At 38.5% G+C, this 21111-nt stretch overlaps 1 protein-coding gene across 2 annotated transcripts in view; it reads right to left on the bottom strand.

Moving 5' to 3' along the window:
• Nucleotides 1-12742: 12742 nt before the first annotated feature.
• PREX2 (phosphatidylinositol-3,4,5-trisphosphate dependent Rac exchange factor 2) overlaps nucleotides 12743-21111 on the bottom strand; it is a 302189-nt gene continuing 293820 nt past the window's right edge. For both annotated transcript variants that reach the window (XM_019973769.2, XM_070802636.1), the window contains one exon: nucleotides 12743-18270. In XM_019973769.2, coding sequence (XP_019829328.2) covers nucleotides 18225-18270 — 46 coding nt within the window. In that variant the 3' untranslated portion in view covers nucleotides 12743-18224. The remainder of the gene's footprint in view (nucleotides 18271-21111) is intronic.

The following is a 21111-nucleotide window of genomic DNA, read 5'->3' as shown; positions in this document are numbered from 1 at the left end:
TGCTCAATATATAACCTATAGTAATCTGACTTCTGGACCAAGTATCTCTTGTAAAGATAACTACTTTCCTGTCCTAGTTTTAAAAGATCAGGAAATTCACAGAAGAGGAAATACACTGATAGATTTGTCACTGCAAGATAAAGCACATAATTAAGATTGGCAGTCTTCCTAAAGGAAATCACCCTGAATATTCATTGGCAGGACTGATGCCCAAGCTGAAGCTCCAATACTTTGGCCACCCGATGCAAAGAGCTGACTCACTGGAAAAAGACTGTAGAGCTGGGAAAGACTGAGGGCAAAAGAAGAAGCGGTCTCCAGACGATGAGATGGTTAGAGAGCATCACTGACACAATGACATGAATTTGAGCAAATTTTGGGAGATAACGGAGGACAGAGGAGACTGGTGTGCTACAGTCTGTGGTGTCGCAAAGAGTCAGACACACAACAGTCAGACTGGCACACGACCACTCTAGTACTATTCTCATAGCCATTTGTTGTTAATGCTTGCCCAGAATCCATTTGTGCTTGTGGTAGCATCACCCTGATATTCTGTAGGGAATCTCCTGACAGCCTTCATTATTATTTGAGATAGACAGTGTAATTCTGGTCTTGCCAATGAGAGTACAGCAATCTGCTTGGCTCTAGTGACTGGTTTAAGGGAAGTCATATGACTCAGCCTACACCATCAAAAACAATGCAGGTATTTTGCAGAAACTTTTGGGGAGTTCTCTTCAACTGCAGATGGTAAGTTGTGTGAAATATAAGCTCAGTGTTGCTGGTGGCCAATTTGTTATCACTAGAGGAGAGTTGGGGCTTCCCTGGTGGCTCAGACAATAAAGAATCTGCCTACAATGTGGGAGACCTGGGTTCTATCCCTGGGTTGGGAAGATTCCCCTGGATAAAGGAATAGCAACCCACTCCAGTATTCTTGCCTGGAGAATTAGATGGACAGAGGAGCCTGGCAGGGCTACATTCTATGGGATCACAAAGAGTCGGATACAACTGAGTGACGAAGCATAGCACAAGGGAAAGCCGACCCGAGAAAGGAGCAGAAACAAAGGAAAGCAAAGTCAAGAGACAAAGAGAAATTTTGGATGACATCCTTTTAATCCCAGGGCTGGTCCTTCCCTAGAGATTAGCTTACAACATTTAACAACTGCATTGTATCCTTCTGATGTTTTGTTTTGGTTGTTAAAGTCACTCAAACTTTGGTTTCTATTACTTAAAGGAGGAAGTCAAGAGATACCTGGAGTAACAGGTAAATTTGACCTTGGAGTACAAAACAAAGCAGGTAAAAAGCTAACAGAGTTTTGCCAAGAGAACACATTAGTCATAGCAAACACCCTCTTCCAACACCACAAGAGAAGACTCTACACATGGACATCACCAGATGATCAATACTGAAGTCAGATTGATTATATACTTTGCAGCCGAAGATGGAGAAGCTCTACACAGTCAGCAAAAACAAGACGGGGAGCTGACTACAGCTCAGATCATGAACTCCTTACTGCCAAATTCAGACTTAAATTGAAGAAAGTAGGGAAAACCACTATACCATTCAGGTATGACCTAAATCAAAATGAGAAATTCAAGGGATTAGATCTGATAGAGTGCCTGAAGGAGGCACTCTATGGATGGAGGTTCAGACATTGTACAGGAGGCAGTAATCAAGACCATCTTCAAGGAAAAGAAATGCAAAAAGGCAAAATGGTTGTCTGAAGAGGCCTTACAAATAGCTGAGAAAAGAAGAGAAGCAAAAGGCAAAGGAGAAAAAGAAAGATATATCCATTTGAATGCAGAGTTCCAAAGAATAGCAAGGAGAGATAAGAAAGCCTTCCTCAGTGATCAATGCAAACAAAAAGAGGAAAACAATAGAATGGGAAAGACTAGAGATCTCTTCAAGAAAATTAGAGATACCAAAGGAACATTTCATGCAAAGATGGGCACAGTAAAGGACAGAAATGGTATGGACCTAAAAGAAGAAGAAGATATTAAGAAAATGTGCCAAGAATACACAGAAAAACTAAACAAAAAAGATCTTCATGACCTAGATAATCACGATGATGTGATCACTCACATAGAGCCAGACATCCTGAAATGTGAAGTCAAGTGGGCCTTAGGAAGCATCACTATGAACAAAGCTAGAAGAGGTGATGGAATTCCAGTTGAGCTATATCAAATCCTAAAAGATGATGCTGTGAAAGTGCTGCACTCAATATGCCAGCAAATTTGGAAAACTCAGCAGTGGCCACAGGACTGGAAAAGGTCAGTTTTCATTCCAATCCCAAAGAAAGGCAATGTCAAAGAATGATCAAACTACTGCACAATTTCACTCATCTCACACGCTAGTAAAGTGATGCTTAAAATTCTCCAAGCCAGGCTTCAGCAATATGTGAACTGTGAACTTCCAGATGTTCAAGCTGGTTTTAGAAAAGGCAGAGGAACCAGAGATCAAATTGCAAACATTTGCTGGATCATGGAAAAAGCAAGAGAGTTCCAGAAAAACATGTTTCTGCTTTATTGACTATGCCAGAGCCTTTGACTGTATGGATCACAATAAACTGTGGAAAATTGTGAAAGAGATGGGAATACCAGACCACCTGACCTGCCTCTTGAGAAACCTGTATCCAGGTCAGGAAGCAACAGTTAGAACTGGACATGGGACAAAAGACTGGTTACAAATAGGAAAAGGAGTACATCAAGGCTGTATATTGTCACCCTGCTTATTTAATTTACATGCAGAGTATATCATGAGAAACGCTGGGCTGGAGGAAGCACAAGCTGGAATCAGGGTTGACAGGAGTGATATGAATAACCTCAGATATGCAGGTGACACCACCATTATGGCAGAAAGTGAAGAGGATCTAAAGAGCCTCTTGAAAGTGAAAGAGGAGAGTGGAAAAAGTTGGCTTAAAACTCAACATTCAGAAAACGAAGATCATGGCATCTGGTTCCATCACTTCATGGCAAATTTATGGGGGAACAGTGGAAACACTGAGACACTTTATTTTCTTGGTCTCCAAAATCACTGCAGATGATGACTGAACCATGAAATTAAAAGACACTTACTCCTTGGAAGAAAAGCTATGACCAATCTAGATAGCATATTAAAAAGCAGGGACATTACTTTGCTGACAAAGGTCCATCTAGTCAAAGCTATGGTTTTTCCAGTAGTCATGTATGGGTATGAGAGTTGGACTATAAAGAAAGCTGAACGTCGAAGAATTGATGCTTTTGAACTGTGGTGTTGGAGGAGACTCTTGAGAGTCCCTTGGACTGCAAGGAGATCCAATCAGTTCATCCTAAAGGAGATTAGTCCTGAATATTCATTGGAAGGACTGATGTTGAAGCTGAAACTCCATTACTTTTGGCCACCTGATGTGAAGAACTGACTCAGTGGAAAAGACCCTGATGCTGGGAAAGATTGAAGGCGAGAGGAGAAGGGGACAACAGAGCATGAGATGGTTCGATGGCATCACTGACTCAATGGACATGAGTTTGAACAAGTTCTGGGAGTTGGTGATGGACAGGGAAGACTAGTGTGCTGCACTCCATGGGGTCAAAAAGAGTTGGACACAACTGAGCCACTGAACTGAATTGACTCATACTGAGAGAATTGGGCTAATACAGATATCTGTATTGTATTATCTATACATTTACAAAGGTGCTGGCTATAAGTACTTTGGTGAGATTAAATGCCATAATTCTTTTTGAAAAAATGTTTTTTGGTATTACAAAAAGCATATAAAAACAAAGAAAATTTTTTAAAATTAAGGATTTTAAATGTTCTTTTTCACTTCCTAATCTACTTACAATTATGAATTTGGTAATTCCCTCTACCTTTCTGACCTCCATGACCACTCTATTTCTTTTTTTGTTAAACTTTTTATTTTATATTTGAGTATAGCCAATTAACAATATTGTGATAGTTTCAGATGCACAGCAGAACAACTCAGCCATACTAAGATACACGTATCCATTCTTCCCCAAACTCCACTCTCATCCAGTCTGCCACATAACATCAAGCAGAGTTTGAGATCAACATGTATACATTGATATATTTAAAATGGATAACCAAGGAGGACCTACTGTATAACACAGGGAACTCTGATCAGCGTTATGTGGAAACCAGTCTATTTCTTGAATCTTCTCTCAGTCACTTAAAATATTTCCTCAGGATTGCACTCACAGCATCTTTTCTTTTGCTTAAATTTCAGTGTCCCAGAACTTTATCCTCAGCTTCTAACTCCATGGGTTTTTGTGGGTGGCCTAATAATTCCTATATATTTCCTAGATTTCCCAGCCCCCATCTCTTACTTAGAATCTAGACAGATTGCTTTATTTGGACAACTAGCTGTCTCCATTTGGAAGTCCTCAAATTCAACATGCTGCAAAATGCATATACCATTGTCCCTCAGTACTGATGGGAGATTGGTTCCAAGACTTACACATACCAAAATCCAGGATGCTCAAGTCTCTCAAATAAAATAGCATGGTATTTGCATATAACTTATACACATCCTTCTGTATACTTTAAATTATCTCTAGGCTACTTATAATACCTAATAAAATGCAAATGTTATGTAAATAGTTGTAAATGCAATGTAAATGTGTTAAAAGGAGGTGCTGACAAAAGCAAATTCAAGTTTCACTTTTTGAAACTTCTTTGAATTTTTAAAGAATTTGGATTCTTATTTGATTGAATCTGTGAATGTGGAACCTGTGGATATATAGTTGAAGGGCCAACTATATTTTATTTTCTTTCAAATCTGCAACTCATCCTGCCTTCCCTTATTATGGGGGCCAACTGTCCAAGTTAAAACCTTTAGAGGTGCCCTTGATTCCTTCGTTTACTTTCCCATATCCTATGAACTAACACATGTTGGTAATACACCTTCTACATAATTCTCAAAACACCTTTTCTTCTCTATTCTCTGCGATACTCTTTTGTTATGAATTCCATCACTTTCCTTTAAACCAGTGATTCTCAAACCCAAATGTGCAAAGAGAATTGCCTGAAAAGCTTACTAAAATGAAATCCCCAAGCTTTGTGGTTGTTCAGTCGCTAAGCAATGTCCAAATCTTGGTGACCCCATAAACTGCAGCATGCCAGGCTTTCCTGTCTTTCACTGTATCCTGGAGTTTGCTCAAGCTCATGTCCATTGAGTTGGTGATGCCACTCAAACATCTCATCCTCTGCCACTCCGTTCTCCTCCTGCCCTCAATCTTTCCCAGCATCAGGGTCTTTTTCAATGAGTCAGCTCTTCAAAGCAGGTGGTCAAAGTATTGGAGCTTCAGCTTCAGCATTAGTCCTTCTGATGAATATTCAGGGTTGATTTTCTTTAGGATTGACTGGTTTAATCTTGCTGTCCAAGGGACTCTCAAGAGTCTTCTCCAGCACCACAATTTGAAAGCATAATCCTTCAGGAAATTCTGACAAACTTGGTCTGAGAATTCCACTCTGAGAAACTCGATTTTGTTTATTGTAACAGCCTTCTAACTGCACTGCTATGAATGTAGCAATTTTGATCATTTGCTGCCCTGCTTCAACACTTCCAAAGGTTCACCACCACCCACAAGATAAACTGCAAACTCCCTTGCATGGCATACCATGCTTTCAAATGACAGTTATCCCCTCTAATTCTATCTTCCTATTTCCCAAATAAGCCATCTGTCTGAATATTTGGAGAGCAGATCTTTCTCCCTAACTTTGTTCTACTTCATAGCAACATTTAATATTCTGTTATCTAATGAACACTATAGAGTGTTTCTAGGTACCAGGTTTAGTGCTAAATTTTTACCTACAGTATCTCATTCAATATATGCTACAGTTCTGTGAAGTAAGGGGCAGTATTATTATAGTTTTACAGCTCAGAGAATTTTGAGAGTCAAATAAGTAACTTGCCCAGGGTCACACAGCTATTAACTGCTGGAGCGGCCCTTGAATCAAGAGTCCTGTACTCTACACAGTACACAGGCTTGCCATACCTCTAAAATATGCGCTCCTCAAGGCCCTGAGGGTGGCATGGTACTCAATTCCGATACCAAGTTTTCAAATAGTGGGTGCTCAATGTGTACAGTTGACTTTCTCAATGAATGAATAAATGAATGAAAAACTGAGTGAATGACTGAATGAATGAATTCTAGGAGGAGGAAAGATAAAGAAGGAAAGCACAATGCTTCTTAGCCACATCTCAAAATGTGATTTAATTTTCAGGAATATATGTTCCTTACCAATACAACTACCTTTAAAACTAGCATTGTGAGAAGTGTTTAAAACTCATTGTATATTTTTAATTGAAATTTTTATGGATATTGTTGTAGATTCTCATGCAGTTGTAAGAAATAATTCAGAAAGAGCTAGTATGCCCTTTTCCCAGTTTCCCTGAAAAGTCGTGGTCTTGCGTAAGTATAGTAGAGCTTCATAACCAGAATGTCAATATTAATACTGTCAAAATAGAGACCTTTTCATCACCACAAGGACCATTCCTGTCACCCTTGTATAGCCACACAACACACTTCCTTCATTCTAATCTGTTCTCTATTTCTCTAATTTTGCCATTTCAAGAAAGCTATATAAATGGAATCATACAGTATGAAATCTTTTGCAACTGGAATTTTTCAGAGTTCTTTACATATCCTTAGACACTAGTAATTTGTCAAATATGTAGTTTGCAACAATTTCCTCCCAGTCTGAAACTTGTCTTTTTACTGTCTTCACATAGGCTTTAAAATAGAAGTTTTAAATTTTGATAAGGTCTAATTATCAGTTTTTCTTTTTATAGATCATGTTTTCTTGTGTCAAATCTAAGAACTCTATCTAGCACTAGATGTCAAAGATTTTATATTTTTTCCTAAAAGTCTTGTCATTGCCTGTTTTACACTTAGGTCTATGATCCATTTTGAGTTAATTTTCATATAAGGCATAACATTGAGTTCAAAGATCATTTTTATACCTATCGGTGTCCAAATGCCTTAGAACCATTTGGTGAAAAAGCTATTCTTTATCCATTGAATTGCTTTTGAAACTTTGTCAAAATATATAAATAGACAATTATCTCAAAAGTTTGTGTGCATGCTAAGTTGCTTCAGTCATGTCTGACTCTTTGTGATCCTATCAGCTACAGCTGGCCATGCTCCGCTATCCATAGGATTCTCTAGGCAAGAATACTGGAGTGGGTTGTCATGCCCTTCTCCAAGAGATCTTCCTGACCTAGGGATCAAACTCACATCTCGTGTGCATTGGCAGGTGGGTGCTTTACCACTAGTGCTACCTGGGAAGCCCCACCTCAAAAGTTTAACTTAAGAAAAGCCTGTTTGGATGGTTGGATGCTTTGGAACTAGAGAGGTGATGTTTGAACACACGACATGGCAGATGGACTCAGAGCCAGTGAATTTTACACTTTATAATGGTTGAGTTCATGTTATGTAAATTTCACCTCAATTAGAAAAAAGTGGGCTGACTTCCCTAGTGATCCAGTGGTTAAGACTTTACCTTCCCGTGCAGGGGATGTGGGTTCAATCCCTGGTTGGGGAGCTAAGATCCCACAGGCCTAGAAGCCAAAATACCAAAGCATAAAACAGAAGCAATATTGTAACATATTCAATAAAAGACTCTTTTAGAAAAAGAAAAAAAGTAGGAAAGAAAGCTAATCCTTCCAACCAAAAGTTTAGAAAACTGAAATATGTTTTTCTAAGACTGTAAATAAGACTTTTCGTACCATCATTGAGTCTATTTTCTCCAGTAACCTCCAGATCCCTCATTGCTAAAATTAGGTAACGTCCTAACCTCTAACCTCTGAAATAAACATTTTTAACTGTGAGTCAACATGAGGGCAGTTTGAGTGGCAGAGGTTTCTAACAGACCTAATATTTCCTGGCAATCTGTCCCTGTATGTCCTTAGTCATTCTTGCACCATCATTTATATCCTCACTTGTCTTCATCCTTCTGCACTAAAGTGCCCTAAACAGCACACTCTACTATATCATGTGGTGATCACTGCCTTTTTCTCTCAGCACACAGCCCTGGAATAATATATCTCATCATTTTTCTGACAAGGAGTTCACAGGTCTCTCCTACGTAAAAGCAAGATAGTGAATCAAGGGCAGAGAGTCAAGGAACTCTGTGACTTGCTGAATTTCTAGACAGTCTTATACTGAAATTTTTCTTGAGTGTGCACTTGAACTAACAGTGAAAAATTCCTCATCCCAAGTAATATCGGAGATGACCTGAGGGTTCATATTTTCAAGACACGGCTTCAAAAAATCTGTGAGATATCTGTATTACTGCAAAGGAAATCAACATTGAATATTCATTGGAAGGACTGATGTTGATGCTGAAGCTCTGTTACTTTGGCAACCTGATCTGAAGAGCTGACTCTTTGGAAAAGACCCTGATGCTGGGAAAAATTAAGGGCAGGAGGAGAAGGGGACGACAGAGGATGAGATGGCTTGATGGCATCATCAACTCAGTGAGCATGAATTTGAGCAAACTCTGGGAGATAGTGAAGGACAAGGAAGCCTAGCATGCTGCAGTTCATGGGGTCACAAAGAATCAGACATGACTTAGCAACTGAACAGCAACACTTCAGATCATGTTCAAATAGCAGACCAATGTCAGTCTAGAAAACCCCACACTTAACATTTTAAAATCAGTCAGTTCAGTTGCTTAGTCAAGATTGAATGAAAACTGACCTTTTCCAGTCCTGTGGCCACTGCTGAGTTTTCCAAATTTGCTGGCATATTGTGTGCAGCACTTTCACATCATCTTTTAGGATTTGAAATACCTCAACTGGAATTCCTAGAGAAGGCACTGGCACCCCACTCCAGTACTCTTGCCTGGAAAATCCCATGGATGGAGGAGCCTGGTGGGCTGCAGTCCATGGAATCGCTAAGAGTCGGAAATGACTGAGCAGTTTCACTTTCACTTTTCACTTTTATGCATTGGAGAAGGAAATGGCAACCCACTCCAGTGTTCTTGCCTGGAGAATCCCAGGGACAGGCGAGCCTGGTGGGCTTCTGTCTATAGGGTCGCACAGAGTTGGACACGACTGAAGTGACTTAGCAGCAGCAGCAACTGGAATTCCATCACCTGCATTAGCTTTGTTCGTAGTGATGCTTCCTAAGACACACTTGACTTCACATTCCAGGATGTCTGGCTCTAGGCGAGTGATCACACCATTGTGGTTATCTGGGTCATGAAGCTCCTTTTGGTATAGTCTTCTGTGTATTCTTAATACCTTCTGCTTCTGTTAGGTCCATACCATTTTTGTCCTTTATTGTGCTCATCTTTGCATGAAGTCTTCCCTTGGTGTCTCTAATTTTCTTGAAGGGATGTCTAGTCTTTCCCATTCTATTGTTTCCTCTATTTCTTTGCATTGATCGCTGAGGAAGGCTTTCTTGTCTCTCCTTGCTATTCTTTGGAATCTGCATTCAGATGCTTGTGTCTTTCCTTTTCTCCTTTCTCTTTTCTCAGCTATTTGTAAGGCCTCCTCAGACAACCATTTTGCCTTTTTGTATTTCTTTTCCTTGGGGATGGTCTTGATCACTGCCTCCTGTACTATGTCATGATCCTCTGTCCATAGTTCTTCGGGCACTCTGTCTATCAGATCTAATCCCTTGAATCTGTTTGTCACTTCCATTGTATAATCGTAAGGGATTTGATTTAGGTCATACCTGAATGGTCTCGTGGTTTTCCCTACTTTCTTCAATTTAAGTCTGAATTTGGCAATAAGGAGTTCATGAGCTGAGCCATAGTCAGCTCCTGGTCTTATTTTTGCTGACTGTATAGAGCTTCTCCATCTTTGGCTGCAAAGAATATAATCAATCTGATTTCAGTATTGACCATCTGGTGATGTCCATGTGTAGAGTCTTCTCTAGTGCTGCTGGAAGAGGGTGTTTGCTATGACCAGTGCATTCTCTTGGCAAAACTGTGTTAGCCTTTGAACTGCTTTGTTTTTACTCCAAGGCCAAATTTGCCTGTTATTCCAAGTATCTCTTGACTTTCTACTTTTGCATTCCAGTCCCCTATGATGAAAAGGATATCTTTTTTGGGTTTTAGTTCTAGAAGATTTAGTTCTTGTAGGTCTTCATAGACCATTCAACTTCATCTTCTTCAGCATTAGTATATGGGGCATAGACTTACTTGCATTACTCTGATAGTGAATGGTTTGCCTTGGAATTGAACTGAAATCATTCTGTCATTTTTGAGATTGCATCCAAGTATTGCATTTCAGACTCTTTTGTTGACTGTGGGGGCTACTCCATTTCTTCTAAGGGATTCTTGCCCACAGTACTAGATACAATGGTCATCTGAGTTAAATTCACCCATTCCAGTCCATTTTAGTTCACTGATTCCTAAAATGTCGATGTTCACTCTTGCCATCTCCTGTTTGACCACTTCCAATTTACCTTGATGCATGCACCTAAATTTTAAAATACTTTTTGTGAAAAGAAAATTAGTCTTTAACCTTTACATCATCTAACTTAAGCACCCTGGACATGGCCATGCAGAATTACAAATTTAGTCCAGAAAACATGGCAAACTGGTGGGATCAATATTTGAGTCACTAAAATATCCTCTATTCTAACATCTCATCACATTACAAGCTGAAATGATCAGAAAGGATACGTCTGCATTTGAATGGAACATGTTCTTCCAAGCCCCTAACGTTCTGAACATGGACGAATGGAGACAATATCACATCCTGATTTTAATTCTAATCCACTGTTATTGTTCATTTATGTCAATGTCCTTTGCTATACACCAGAAATTGACACAACATTGCACGTTAACTATATTTCAGTAAAAAATAAAACAAAAATAGATATAAAAAAAAATTTGTCAGTAGTTCTTCCTTTAAGCCTTAAAGCTTTCCTCCCGCCACCACCACCAAGCCAGGTAATAAATGGCTGCCCCATCTCTTGTTTACCTTCTTTCCCCTTTATGTTATCATGACGTTTTTAGAACAGTTTTCCCACTCTGTGCTCCACTGAATATTTGCATTCCAAGAAAATATTAGCAAATCTTCTATGAAACATGTCCTCTCTTCTAGAAGTTGTGAAACACATCACCTCTTTCTTCCAAAGTTGTGATTTTTATAAGTATATTAAAAGGTCAGATTAGTCCTATGATAAAGAAAATCTGTTTGAGTCTGTGTTGCTTAAAACCAATTTTTACCACAAAATACGTTTTGTATGTGTGTCTAATAGCGACCTAATAGCGACTCTGGAACACCAGTGTCTGGACTGCTGCTCTAAAACAAATAACCTCTATTTGTTCATTCCAATTTTTCTTATTACTGTATTAAATTTGCAATCTCAATATACCAGCAACCTCCAAAAAGTAAAATGTAGTTATTGATTTTTGTTTCTTCCAATGATTATTTCCTTCCACTCTTCTGAGGTGGTCTATATAGTCAACATCATACAAATTTTTCAAACTCCTCACTGGAATTTTGTAATTTTTTATTATTGTTATTAACTAGATGTCTCAATTTTCTTCCCTGTAAAATGTCCAGACTTCTTAGCCTGGCACTGAGACACCTATACCATCCAGATTCAACCTTCTTTTCAATCCATCTCTCTCTCTAATCACATCCATAAATCTTTTTTTCCTTTGGTATATAAAGAAATTTATAATCTAATAATAAAAAGCAACAAGCTCAATAAAAATGTGCAAGCATCTAAACAGACAATTCATACAAAACATTATTTGTGAAAGTTGCTCTGTCATGTCTGACTCCTTGCAGAATTCTCCAGGCCAAAATACTGGAGTGGGGAGCCTTTTCCTTCTCCAGGGGATCTTCCCAACCCAGGGATCGAACCCAGGTCTCCCGCATTGCAGGCAGATTCTTTACCATCTGAGCTACCAGGGAAGCCCCCAAATCATTATATTAACAGCCAAAAGCTCAGGTAAAATGTTCAGCATTATTAGTTATCATATTCACAAATCCTGATCCTCTATCCAAACTAATTTACTCACCATCTCACCAAAATATCTGGCGCATTTGCATCTCAGTACAAGCTGTTCTTCTTACAAGGCCACGTCCACTTCTTCTGTTGCTTAATCTTACACATTCTGAACACTGACCTAGCCAACTTTGATCATTTCTGTGTTTTCTCATTAGCCTTCCCCTTCTAGAACTGTAAACTCCACATGAGCAACAGCCATATATGTTTTTAAGGACCAATTATCCAGCTTAGCTCAGAACCTGTTAAGAAATTTCTAGATGCCCAATAAAGAGACGTTGGGTTGAATCTGAATTCCTTGTATTTCTATGGCACATATTTCTCATCGTCCTACCTCTCGTTTTGTATTGGTGTGTATTGCCTTTTGTTGGTAATTACCATTTAGTTTGTGCACTATGATAGTCATTTATATTACCAAGTTATTTAACTGTAGAGTTTGGGAATCATATGCATTTATAACACCCTCAGCAACCATGATAGGGGCTTATCCATAATAGGTACTGAATAAACCTTGATAGACTGGCTCATTAATTCAAGGAGCACACAGTCTCTTTCTGTGAAGCTTTCCTGCCCCTATTTAGCTTCTTTCCCTAGCAGTTACTGTCTCTACAACTCACCTTAGTTCATATTTGTAGATTTGTTTCACATGTTTATCAAAGTTTCTTCTATTGAACTTGTGAATTCTTAAAGGATGAAAAGCTCTGTTTCATGCACATTTTTGTCTCTTAAACAGGTGAAAACATAACAGGAATTGATTAAATAGAAACTGAAATGGTCATACTACATTTCACTTTATTATTTTCGACACATGATACAATGTTACTATCCTAGTCTTTTATGCAGACAAAAATAAATGATATAAAATACATAATACACTTGATTATTTTAACCATGCACAAAATACTGAGAGATTCAAACTATGTTACACATATTTTACAAAGGAAAAAACACACTACTATAATAACATATTCATATGACATTTGTCATTACAGTTTGGGTGTTATACAATGTTAAATATGGATATATTCAAAAGAATCACTTCTATTCAAATAGAACCCACTTGATATTTTAATGTTTAAAATAATGAATACTGTGTAAATGCATACTTATAAAAATATTTTTAAACAAAAAAGCTATGTTCTACTCATTTACTTGGCAGTTACAAAAATATATATTCATCTGAAACTCTAGTAAATTTGCTTGAGGGATTAGATACTTAAGTTTAAATGTATGCTTTCTAGAGCATTTTATCAACTTAGTATTCTTGAAATTACACAACATAGATACCTACATGGTATTAGAATAAGTTTGCATTACATATAATGTCATTACAGGAAAAAGACACAAAGGAGATTAACGCGGAGGAGACACTGAGAAGATTTTTGAACCAAATACATGCAATGCATAAAGGCAGCCCACCAACTGTGCCTTTCACAAAGTGAATTCTCAAACATGTTTGTTGGATGAACACATGAGTGGATAATATTTATTCTGTTATTTGACCCAAAATGAACTGTCCAAAGCTTTCTATTTCTACTAGAACTATCATTTAAGAATTCAATAATTTTGTTCGTAATCAACTACCTCTGATGGCAAAGCCAGATCAATAGACTCCAGACTAAGTAGCCGACTAGCGCCAGTCATCGAAAGATGGCCTACCAGGGACACTTACGGCATATTTAGACACACATTCAATATACTGAACCACTTCATATTTCATACCTTCATACAAAATAAGACAGAAGAATCTAAGTCATTTTTATAATGTATTATCATAAAAACAAAACATTATAAATATTAATATATGTATATAAAATATATATTTATCTCTTAGTATAGCTAGTAGACTTCAGAAATGTCTTCTCAGTGAGAGAAGCAAACTATCCTGAGTGAAGGAGGTCAAGCACAACTTGGCAAAATGAACGCTGAGATTACTGTTAAAAGCAAAACTTTTAAGTAGCAAAATTTTTTGAAAACAAAAGACTAACCACAATAACTACTATGCAATCACAGCACCTTCAAAGTTTGTGGCCCCTGTATGTAAAAGGAATCAGCCTGAGCCCATTCTTGGTCCAGACACCTGCTGGAAGCTCATCCCAACTCGTCTGCTTCACAAAGGATGAAACTTTTCTGAAGCTCATCTCTAAATGTGAAAAACTTTATAAAATACAGAATATTTTTCTTAAGGTCCAGATGGTCCTAAACCGTTTCCAAAATTGTTGCCTTCATACTTACATAGGACAACTGACAACTCATTCAGCAAATCGATTAATATATACACCTGTTAATCAAGTAACTACTACTAATGTTGGGATCATAACTGAGCTATCATTTTGTATGATAATTCACTTTAAAAGCCTTTAAAAATTAAACATAAATTTTAAAATTCAGAAGCAATGTAATCACATGCTAAAGGTTAGTTTCACTATTTGTAAAGTCAGCTAGTGAAGAAAATCTAAAAATGACCTTTAAAGTAAAAGGTAAATGAAAATGACTTAAATTAAAATTAGTCATTTAAAATTTCAACTTTATGTTTTACTGAATATGTAGGTGAATAAAAATATGCCTTCTATTCTACACTAACCATGCTACATAGGAACTATTTGAACTAATGAAAGAGTAGTGTTCTAATTACACATTTATTATTTTCAAATACATACAGTAACTCAAAGGAATGCTTCCAAGTCAATAAAATTAGTTTTGCTAGTAAAATGTGTCCAAGGAGTAGAAAATTGTTTTCCTAAATGACTTAATATGCCACTCAGGATTTTTTTATCTGTTCATTTTCTTGGCTTTCACAGTTAATGCCAAGGTCAGTATCATGCTGTTCTGAATTCATCACAAAATTTAAATTAATAGAGTCAGAACCAATATCATTACAATGTCATATATGTTATAATATCAGAAGTTAATCTAACTTTAAATTGAACATTGTTGCTGTAAGAAGAGTGGCCGTTGAATGCACAGGGACTCTAAATCACTAGAAGAATGTAATTTGAAAAGATAAAAAATAGTATGAGACTCCGAAGATGGGGATACTGGTTCATAAAATAAAGCCTAGATTCTAAATTCAACATTACATATCCAGTATAAGTAAAACCAGTACAAAGGTTCTTTCTTCTTCCCTCCCTCCCTTCTTTCATCCCTCTTTATTTCCTCCTTCTTTCTTCCATTCTTTTTCATTAAATGTAATGGAAATAGGTATAAAATTCTAGTCTCCTCAAATTACTCATACCTTTAATATTAATTTTTAATATTTAATAAGAAAACTTCATAAGGTACAATGGAATGTTTCAGATTTCTTGACTATGAATTACTAGTTAACAAGTATTTATGATTCAGCCCCATATTAAGAACCAACATTTCTAGGCGTGACCTTCTGTTTTAGGTGGAGAGAGGCAGAGGTCCACACTTAAACTGCAAAGTTGGGAGAACCTGGAAGAACTGTTAGCAGGCTTTTGTAACGTTTAAAGGTACACTGGTTTCAGAACAGTATGTGAGCATTTAGGTAAACCCATTCTAAAAACTCAAGGCCAGTCTATGGTCACATCAAGGCCAATCTAGGGTCACCCCACCCTGAACATGCCCGAGCTCATATAAAAGATGCAGGTCAGTTGAATGCCCACCGTCACACAGAGGTACATAGTGGTGTTGAAGAGTTGTCCTTATTCATTCACTCACATGATTTTTTGCTGTCACCACTGTTTTGGAATCAGTCCAATTTTATATATTGTACTATTCAAGGCTTTAAAAACATGTCTAAAACTGTTATCTTCAATTATGAGGAATAGATTATGTCGTTTCAGATTGCAATAGCATTAGGTTACTTCATAATGTGTATACAGAATGGCAAAATGTCCAGCATATCCTGTGATTTTCATATATTTAGAGGCACTTTATATGTTTCCATTCACTTTTTTCTTAACATAATACGTATAATATAATGGCCCACGCCACACAGAACTCCAACTTTACTAACAAATAACTGGCAGTATTATAACATTTCCTCTATTAATAAGGAAAAGTAACACAATGTATTAAGAAAGCAGACTTCCTAGGCTCAAATCCTGGTTCTACCACTTATTGGCCATGTGATCTTGGGCAAGTCACTGGACCATTCTTTGCTTCAGTTCCTCAACTGTAAAACAGGGGTGATGCTAAGAATATCACCTCAAAGCATCAATATGAGGATGAATGAAGCAATAACAAGAAACTATGGCAAAGCACCTGGAGGTATTGCTTGGCACATAGAAATTACTTAGGTTTTAGCTACAGGTTTCATTACAATAAAAAATCACAGTGATTGATGGTAACATGTCATCACTAACTTTTGAGCTTTTAAGTGCCAAGCATTGATAGATGGTACATTTACACCATGTTTAACCCTTAAAATAGTATTAAGTACATTATATTATATAGAGATTCAATCTTAAAGTATGCTAATTTATAAACACTACAATAGCAGATAATTTCTCCCATGAAATACAAAGTATGACTGAAATGTTTAAGTGGCCTCTTCAGACCTTTAACAAGGAATACGGCTTCCAGGGTGGTGATCAGAGAACAGTAATGACAACATGAAAAGTACTTGCTAGTTAATCAGTTTTGCTCACTCATTAGTCCCATGTTAAATGTAATCAAATCGTCAGTAACAGGAACATCACAATTTACTAACTTCATGGACCTTCAGGATTACCGGCAATAGTATCAAAAATGTTAAAGCCCTGAAAGTTAAGAACACATTTAATGCAAATATTTATATTAAGGTTATGTCTTCATTAAATTCAAAGTGTTCAACTTTTTTGTCTGAAAACTCTGATGTTGGTTTATTTTTCATTATAAATATGTACTTATCATGAAAGTCTTCAATGTTTCTATGCGAAATAACATTTATTACCTTGACCAGGACATGAAGACCTCATAAATACATAACACAGTGTTTCTGTTATTGAATACACAAGTGCTAGTGATGAAAGCTTTTTAATGAGTTTGAAAACTATCACCAAATTTCATAAATTAAATTTAATAATGGTTTGTAAATACTTTACTTATGGACAGCATTTCATATTGGAAATTAATCTAAATCCACATAAGTATCACAATCACAGCAGGGGCATGTCACTGTTTTGAAAAATTATAGATTTAAAATCAATATTACAATTTTCACTGTGCTAAGGAAACATTATTAATATTTTATCAACATAGACAGATAAACATTATGTAAACTTTAGAATGAAGATAGAATATACCTTGTACTTTCATAAATTATCAAGGTCTCTAATAGTCCTTTTAAAGTTCAACAAATAAAGCTTTATTTTCTCATGTTATACATATACTACCTTGATAGAAACACACTCAGTATGGTGTATTCTCTAAGAGTCTGACATCGCATATGAAAGCCTGAACAAGATTTTCAGGTATCTTTCAAATTTAAAGGTTGAGTTTTTTAATAGGTTTATTTTCCCCTGCTTCACCCTAGTCATCCTCCCAATCCTTCCCAATCCCTGCTTCTCCCCACCCCTGGGCACCTACGTCCCAGCTTCAGGACTCATTATCCAAGGAAGCCATGTTCATTTCAGAGACCAAGGACAGCACTGGTTCACTGGAACTCTCCCAAGCAGAAAGCGTCCCTGAAAGCAGCTGGAAGAAGATGCTGCTGGAGGCCTCAGTCAGCTCTCTCCTCCTCTACTGAGAAATACTCTTTCTCTTACTGAAAAAGAGTAAAGGATGCTCCTCACCTTTCACCCACAAACGACTTTCTCAGATGCAAGCAGGAGACCAAAAACCTACGACGCCCAGTCTCTGCCGTCTGCCACATTTCTGTGTGATCACCTGAAAAGTGTGACCAGGTTCTCCAATGACAGACTTCTTCAAGTGGAAATATCCATCATTACGTGCTCCATTTGGAGAAGATGAAAAGCGAATGCAATATAGTAATTTCAATAAATGGGAAAGGAGGCACAATGGTTAATGTTTCATCTTGGATCTTTTTTCATATAATCTCCAGGACGGATAATTCATGTTAACACAGAGAGAGATCAGTTTGTGAAGCTGAGTTGTTTGAATGGACTTCTATCCTTTTCCAGCACAAACATCTAAGTACAAACTGAACATTAGTTATTTACAGCATGATGAAAGAGTCAGAGAAAAAAAGTCCATTTCTTTATGTTGAGTGGAGGATGTTTAGCCAGCACGTCCTTTGTCTCATCCAGTGTTCAGAAGCTTCTGCTTGTCTGGTTCCTTGAAGATGCTCCTCATTCTTCTCCAACAGGAGGAGGCGGCTCACACAGCTTGTACAGCCTAGAAAAGGCATGGGAAGGTGTGACAGTGACCCAGCACATTTAGATCACTTGAGATGTTTTTATTGGTATGACAAATACATTGACAAGAACTTCTTGGTTTGGGAGTCAGTCAAGGTCCTATCACCTATTTCACTAAAAATTCCATGTGCGTTAGCAAACTTCAAAATTTCGGTTCTGTTATTACGAAACACCCACGTCTCTTTGCACATCTACATGCCCACTGACTAGGCAATGCTGCTGTTTTTACACCAGCTGCTTCTGCTCCAGTGCTGTCAATCTGGGCTGTTCACCTTGCTGGTGGCAAAAGTGATGCTCTGAAATCTAGGAGGTACTTAGCATCATATGTATTATGGTTATCTTGCAGCAACATAGCATTTCTCTCTTAAGTCATTCCTGACTTTCCAAGTTCTAGAACTCTGCCTCACTTGTACCATCCTGGTGGTGCTGACAGTTGGTCAAGGCTAGGCTGATGAGACACAGTCCTGAGGCCTGAATTTCAAGGCACAAGGAGCTGGTGTTTCCTAAGGAACACCTGCCCAGCTCTATCCACACTGTCACTCCCTTGTCAATAGAATCAGGTGGAGATTCAAGTGGGCCAAGGAATCCGTTTGAACTGGTGGACATGCCCCCAAGATGCTCTCTTTGCCTCTCAGGTCTAGTTTTCTGAAACCAGACAGCATGCAGGCAAAGCTCGGGGCACAGAACCTGGAAGATGATACAAGTTCTATTGCTTCACGTTCTTCTGAATGGTTGACTCCTAGCTCCAGAACCAAATGAAGGTGGATATAACTGCTTCAGTAGTGATGCATAAAGCACACGCATTACTAAGGCCAAAGCTGATAGAACAGGTGGGCTTCCCTGGTGGCTCAAACAGTAAAGAATCTGCCTGCAATGGAGACCTGGGTTCGATCCCTGGGTCAGGAAGATCCCCTGGAGAAGGAAATGGCAAGCCATTCGGTATTCTTGCCAGGAGAGTTCCCATGGACAGAGGAGCCTGGTGGGCTACAGTCCATGGGGTCCCAAAGAGTTGGACATGACTGAGTGACTAACCTTCACACTTTGAGTGAACACCAGCAGATGTAATGAAGCTGGTTGTAAGCCTGGAGTCCTCGATAAGAACGTGGCCATGCTGGTGCTACTTCAGAGCTTAGTCTTATGCTCTAGAAATATAAGGTGCAAATTTCAACTTTGCTCCATTTTACATTCTTTTTTTTTTCTTTTTTCAGCTACATCACACAGCACGTGAGAAGCCAGTTCCCTGACCAGAGTTTTAACCAACACCTCCTATTGGAAGCATGGAGTCTTAATCATTGAACTGCCAGAGAAGTCCAACTTTGCTCTGTGTTAAAAGCACTCCAAACCCAGGGGTCTCTGTGCTAAGTCACTTTCTTTTACAGATGAAATTGAACACAGTTTAAATGTGCTGCTGACAAATTCAGCAAATTATAAACTTCCTCTCCCTTCAACATTTAATCCCAGGGTCATTCAAAATCAAAGGGTGGGGGAGAATGAAAAAGATTTAATAGCAAGTTAGAAATCTAGTTAAACAAAAGAACTTTCCCATTCTGGAAGCCCAGACAAGAAGGAATTGCCTTTGGAGTCTGCAAGGTGTTTAATACGGTATGTGTCATCTCCACGGAAGAAAATGAATGCTGAAATAAGGACATCTCACACCAGAAAAGCTTATTTCATCTTTCCTGGACAAAAGCATACGTTAAATTGAGCTGACAGACTTCAAAGCTGCTTGTGCAGCTGAAGGATATGATGTTGCTTCAAACTGCATTCCCAGAGCTGGAATAATAGAATGAAGGGACCATTCTTCTCTTTAATTTCATTTTATTTCCTGACAGTGCAGCCTAATGAGTGCAAAGGCCTCATGTAGAACAGGAACAGTCAGCTGGGTGGCAAACATCCTTCCCCGTGAGGTCTCAGCTGAGAAGCCACCTGCCATTACCTTGCACTGCACGTTTCCATATAATGCGGCTAATGCCACTGGGTAGAGCAGTCTTTGAAAAGACTGCCTCGCAATTTGGAGAAAAGGCTACTCCCTGCATTCACCTAATGAAGTAATAGCTCTGGGTACTGCAGCAGAGCTGGGCACATTCCACTTGGCAGAGGTTTCTTGGAAGGGACTCAGGGTTATCTGAGTCCAGACACATTTGTAATGGAACTTTCAGGCTTTGGGGACTGCGAACAGGCAGATCAAGCTCGGTAGTAAGATGTAATAGGTAAGAGCTGGACTTTCACTCTGTGCTGACCCGTTTGCTTTCTGGCATCTAAACAGTGAGGGAACGGAGGCTTTTGTTTGCCCGACATTTGGGGCTTTTGCCACATCCTCATGCCATTCGTGCACACCACGGGCCCTACAAGATAAAGATTGGTTTCTGGCTCCACTTTCTTCTTTTCTTGTTGGGCTCAGGCAGCCATCCTGGAGCTGGTATTTCCAGCTCAAATCCAAGGCTGCAGACAGTAGGATTCTCAAACTTCAGTCTACACAGATCACAGCCTTCATTTTTCAACAAGGCACAAAGAAGAGCTGTGCTAAAGGAGACCACAAAACAGATGAAATTATCAACACTGCTCTGTCCCAAAGAACCCGCCTGCCAATCAGGAGATGCAAGAGACACGGGTTCGATCGCTGGGTTGGGAAGATCCCCTAGAGAAGGAAACCGCAACCCACTCCAATATCCTTGCTTAAAGAATCCCATGGATACAAGAGCCTGGCAGGCTACAGTCCATTGGGTTGCAAAGAGTCAGACATGACTGAGTACACAGGAGCACTACCTGGGCACTCTGTCCTGAGGCAACTGTCTCCATTTTATAGATGGAAAAACTGTCT

The sequence above is a fragment of the Bos indicus genome, chromosome 14 (genome assembly GCF_029378745.1).
Source record: "Bos indicus isolate NIAB-ARS_2022 breed Sahiwal x Tharparkar chromosome 14, NIAB-ARS_B.indTharparkar_mat_pri_1.0, whole genome shotgun sequence".
Lineage (NCBI taxonomy): Eukaryota > Metazoa > Chordata > Mammalia > Artiodactyla > Bovidae > Bos > Bos indicus.
This window is presented reverse-complemented; position numbering and strand designations above follow the sequence as displayed.